Source organism: Cibotium barometz, chromosome 29 (genome assembly GCF_041138505.1).
Source record: "Cibotium barometz isolate CiBa-2024 chromosome 29, ASM4113850v1, whole genome shotgun sequence".
NCBI classification, from domain to species: Eukaryota; Viridiplantae; Streptophyta; class Polypodiopsida; order Cyatheales; family Cibotiaceae; genus Cibotium; species Cibotium barometz.
The window spans coordinates 10,376,660-10,382,004 of NC_141074.1; the positions used below are offsets into that span (position 1 = coordinate 10,376,660).

Genomic DNA, 5,345 nt, shown 5'->3' on the forward strand with positions numbered 1-5,345 from the left:
ACGCGATTTGTAGAGAGAAGGGTGGGAAAAAAAAGTTTAATTGGGAAGTATATATATATATATATACTTGACTCTTCAAGAAAAAGTAAACCACTAACGACGCAGTATTATTTTTGGAAAAGAGGAGGGGAAATTTTATGAGCCCTCCAATATAGAAATTCTCTGTGAGATGAGTTTTCTGAGAATAGACCCAAAATCTTCTCAAGAGAGCTGATTTCATCCATAAGGATAGATTATGGAGAGAATTTGAATTGAGAAAGGTAGTTTTTGAGAGAAGAAGGGTGGTTTTCTTCAAAGGGTGGCTTTCTTGCTAACCTTTGATCCAAATCTACCTTTGATTCAAATCTTGATCTAATGGTTCTCAAAATTCACATAACCATGCCTTCTTTTGTTTTGCCCAAAGGTCTTCCACACCTTCTCTTCTTTACCTCTTTGATTTTTGAATGACTTCTAGTCTTTATCTCGCTCTTCTCTAGTTCTTCCATTCTCTTCTCTAGTTCTTCCATTGTCGCTCGCTCTTCTCTAGCTCTTCCACTGCAAGTATTTTGAATTTATTGAAAACCCTTCAAATTTGCTCCAAGCCAATAGTCTTTGAGAAAAAATAAATTTCTTGATTTTTCTTCAACTCTCCATTACCCAAATTCAATTCTTGAGTTTGCCGTGCTCTGATACCATTGTTACAAGACCATGGTATATGGAGATTAGATTATTCCACAAAATTAAATAATAAAAGAAATTAACCATAACATCATAGCATAAATCAAGAGCATGAAAGATCAAAGAACACAAGATTGGGTGCAATCTCCCCCCTGACGTGTGTGGCTCCACTCCCACACGCACGATATTTAAATCAGATTAATAAATTTAGTCCTTGGAGCTATAAATAGCATAGCTTTTCCAAAATTGGGCTTTTACAAAATTAAACCTTAGTCCACCAATGCTTTTTAAAGCATCTCATAAAAAATAAACCTTGCCCAATATATGTACAATGTGCCAAACCATACAAAATTAAATATTTAGCACACATGTGCTTGGCTAGATAATCTCGTCCAACGTCCACCTTGGTCATCTCGAACTCGTGATCTATACTCAACATAGTCCACAATTTTAGTTCACAATTACTTTGGAATCACTCACAAAAATAATTATAACAAATGGAAATCATTCATTACCATGCTTCACACATGAACCACGCATCACACATAATTATTTGGATTCACTCCCATGATAAAATATTCTGAAAAATCTCACTTCCCTGATAGGTTAAGCTAGAAACATTCAACCACCTTTATCTCCAATCATGCTCAATCACACTCTCACCCAAGCACTCAACACACTCCATCCACACACACAACTTATAATATATAGTCAAGCAGGTAAGAACTTAAGAGAATAAGAAAGCTTTACACTTGAGAAATGATTGAAATTTTTTATTTACATTACAAAAGCTATATATATACAAATGGGCTTCGCCCAACCCCCCAACTTAAGTGGGTACTCATTGCCTATCTCTACCCATATATATATACAAGGCTTTTGCATGCTCACGGCCATACATAATGTGAATAAATCCTAGGCTAGAGAGAGGGATTTTGGATGTACTAAAAAGAGTTAACATGAGCCAAACCCTTATATCTACTTATTGAACCCTTTAAATCACAACTTTTGGCTTTTGATTAATCCCCCAAAAGGCCTGCAAATATGGCAAAGTTATTTTTGTTCCCTTATTGTCTACAAACATGGGAAGAAATGTGATCAACAACCTTGTCCACGCATCCATTGAAATTTACCTCTACTTGATTTATTTAATTGCACACTACCTTTACTGTTTCATTTGCTTCCACATCCAAGCTCCAATTTGTTGAGGGCTCCATGGTCCCAATTAGATAGTCTTGTGTATACTTTACACACATAAAATGCCAATATTTTCCCAAGTCTTTGTTCTTATTACAAGAATTATTTAAGCAATCACTCTTGAATTGATGATATTCTTAAAGTTTTGTGTGTGTGTGTGTGTTTTTTTTTTCTTCCTTTATATATATATTTTTTGAAAATCCGAATTCGGTTTACGAAAGATTTCATTGATAAGACAAGACATCTTATCTATAATTACACGTGGCCTATCCCGGCCCCGCGCCGCGCAGGTAGTGGTGAGCGCAAGTGTCGCCGTAACGGCATCCCTGTGGGTGGTGACTCCACCGTAAGAAGCTGTTAGCTTCTATGTCATGCAAACGGTGTGCCAGTTATCATCATCCGGGCAAATGCGGCGTCCGCTGAGGAGGCGGCGGAGCTTGGAGAGAGAGCGCTCTGAGCTGAAGGAGGCGGCGGCGGCGGAGCTTCGAGGAGGATGAGCCGGTGATTCCTGCTTCATCTCACAGTGGTAACTACGCGTAGCTTGTTAGTAAGTCGCGTTTCATCATCGTTCTTTCTCGCTGGATTTCAATGGTAGGGGCGGCTTCAGCCGCGTTCCAAATAGCATCGCTTCGGAGCCTCACGGCATGGATGCTTCCCCCGCAGCCCCCACCTTGGCCGGCGGGTGGGACATCAACAGCACCAGACCCGCAGCACCCCACTTCGCATCTGCCTTTGATGTCAAACCCACATGCGGTGAAGCCCCTAGAGCTCATCTGAATGCTGGCTTGGCCCCATCATCTGGCCTAGCCTCTAATGATTACCTCGGAGGTCATAGATTGATTGTGGGCTCCAATTTCGGTTCTTCTGCTATGATTGGTCTCCGACCCAATGATCCTAATTATTACATTAAAGAGTTTGTGCCACGGAGTGAAGATTTTGTGGGCCTTTATGACCAGCATAGACTATCCAGAAGGAGAGAAGAGGAGCTGGGAGCTGCCACTCCTGCTGCGGCGAATGGTAGGCTTGATGGGACTGAAGAAGATGGGGATGCAAGTATAGCTTGCCTCTCCCAGTACTCTGCCAGAATATTGCCCATGTTGACAACAGATAAGGGTGCTGCCACAGTTAATGAGGTAGCGAAACATGAAGAGGAAGGGGATGACGGCGATGGCAACGATGACAATGATGACGGAACAGCTTGGCCTTGCCAAACAACACCCACCACGACATCGGCTTCAATGCATGAGAAAGGTGTGAAGGTGTTGAGACAAGAATCTTCTGCTAGAGGCACAAGCCCCATAGCTTGCCAGGATTGTGGTAACCAAGCCAAGAAGGACTGTGTGCACTCAAGATGCAGGACCTGCTGCAAGAGCCGTGGCCTCGACTGTGTGACACACGTGAAGAGCACTTGGGTCCCTGCTTACAAGAGGAGACAAAGGCAGCAGCTATTTTCCAACAATGGAGAGCAACCCATGAAACCTCTTCGCACCAACAAGCCCACACGAGCTGGCCGCCCTAATCTGGAACAGGGGGCTGCATCTGATGCTGCTGCTGCTACCAGCTCTTACACATCAACCTCTACTGGGACTCCACCTCCATGTTCAAATCTCAACTGGCTTCAACAAGGTACATCCACAATAAGGCTATTTTTTTGAAGCAAAAAAAAGGGTCAAATACCAGAGCAGATGTTCAGTAACCCATGTCCAACAACTACATGCATATGTATTTATTATATCCATATTTTAACATATATATAGCATATTACACATGTATACATGTGTGTGTGTGTGTGTGTGTGTGTGAGAGAGAGAGAGAGAGAGATTTCATGTACTGCTCATCTTATGCAGAGGGCAACTTGAAAAGGGTGCTGCCTGCAGAAGCCAGGGAGCAAGCAGTTTTCAAGTGTGTGAGATTAACAGGAGTTAATGATGGGCAGGAGGAATATGCCTACCAAACAGTGGTGAAAATTGGGGGTCACGTATACAAGGGTATGCTCTATGATCAGGGTCAGGATAGGGGGCAGGCATCATCTTCGAGCATTGCAGAGCTTCGGCTAGGTGGAAGAAGTGTAGGACCATCAAGCTCAGCCACTATTGATCTCGCTGGACACCTCTATGGAACTTCTGAAAATGTTTTTCCAGGGGGTAACCATGCCACCCATTAGTTTGGTGTCATGAAGTCTCACCATCTTCACATTGTTGATTGGTTGATGTTAGCAAGTGTAAAGTAACTTTGTCTTTCCATCCCAAGAAGACTTTTGGAATGGCTGCAACAAGCCTAACTTCAGCCAAATTTTTGTTTGCTAGAAGCTTTACAGATGCACATATTTAGCTTCAAAAGCTTGCCATAGCTGCAAAGAAATGCTTGGTGGTTTTGTAACGGTCGATATGGTTACATAAAGATGAGTGCAGGGGGTGTGCCCCATCATGCTGGAATCAGAACCAGTCGTGCATGAGCTGCCAGCAAATGCACGCACTATCATGTATATTCAGAGGAGGGTGCTTGAGCTGACCTCTGGATGTGTATCTTGGTTAAGCTCACCTGTGTGGAATTTTGAGGTGAAAAGGCAAATCTGAGGGATACCATCCATTTGTAGGACCTTTTTGCATGCTATGGGATAATCTCCTGTACCAATAATTACTAGTGTAAAGGCTTTGCTCGGCACCTTTGATACCTTGGTGTCATGCTATGCCTGATGAACTCTTAGGTGAGTAGAAATCAAGATTGCATTCTTTGACTGGCTCTTAGTAGGTATGGCAATAAATTGAATTCTGTTGCTACTGGGCCCTCTCCGAGTCTCCACATGGGATATTCTTTCTTCCATGAAGTAGCCCTTCAACTTCAGGTCTGAGGATCAGTGGAAAACAATGAAAGGTACCTTTGTTGTGAAAGGAAGGTTCATAACATTGTACCTATTTTGGATATTCATCAATCATTGGATCTTGGTTTTAATGATATCTAAGTTTGCGCTCTCTCTCTCTCTCTTTCTCTCTCATGCCCCTGTTCATGTGCAATGTACAGCATATTTGCAACTCATGACATTTCCAGAGATGTTAAATGATGTTTTGTCACATGCATCACTTCTCCAAGGTGTATGGTGCATGTGGTTATATGTAAGGTTAGGGCTGGACAGCTTGAGATCAGGCAGTAATCTCAGCCATGCATTTGTAGGAAAGATTATCAATGATTAGAGCGGATCAGAGTTTTGGTAGCCTCAATGTGTTTGTTCCGGAGGCATCATGCATTGGCCAGAGCAAAGGCAGGAGATCATGACCCTGTGTGGTTGGGTAGTCTAGCATGCCACTGCAAACTTTGCAGACTTGTGTCACTGTGCTGTCAACACCATCATGATGAGGTGCCTGGAGGGGGCTATTCTTCAGAGGGCCGATCGCGGCGTCAGCCAGGTACGTTCTTACTGGTTCTGGGAGGCCAGTTTTCTAAGAAACGTGAAGAATCCTTTTCTGAAACCAGCCCGGGGCTTTTAAGGAGCA

At 42.9% G+C, this 5,345-nt stretch overlaps 1 protein-coding gene across 1 annotated transcript; it reads left to right on the forward strand.

The window, feature by feature from the left end:
- Nucleotides 1-2,173: 2,173 nt before the first annotated feature.
- Nucleotides 2,174-4,826, forward strand: LOC147621824 (protein LATERAL ROOT PRIMORDIUM 1-like). The gene is made up of 2 exons (XM_086822844.1): nucleotides 2,174-3,480; nucleotides 3,702-4,826. The coding sequence occupies exons 1-2, from the start codon at nucleotides 2,499-2,501 to the stop codon at nucleotides 4,016-4,018; spliced, it is 1,299 nt and encodes a 432-aa protein (XP_086678970.1). The 5' UTR covers nucleotides 2,174-2,498; the 3' UTR covers nucleotides 4,019-4,826.
- The last annotated feature ends 519 nt before the right edge of the window (nucleotides 4,827-5,345 follow it).

Coding starts and splice junctions, on each gene's coding strand:
- LOC147621824 (XM_086822844.1), top strand. CDS start 2,499: ATGGATGCTTCCCCCGCAGCCCCCACCTTGGCCGGCGGGTGGGACATC. Junction 3,481..3,701: donor TCTCAACTGGCTTCAACAAG/GTACATCCACAA, acceptor CATCTTATGCAG/AGGGCAACTTGAAAAGGGTG.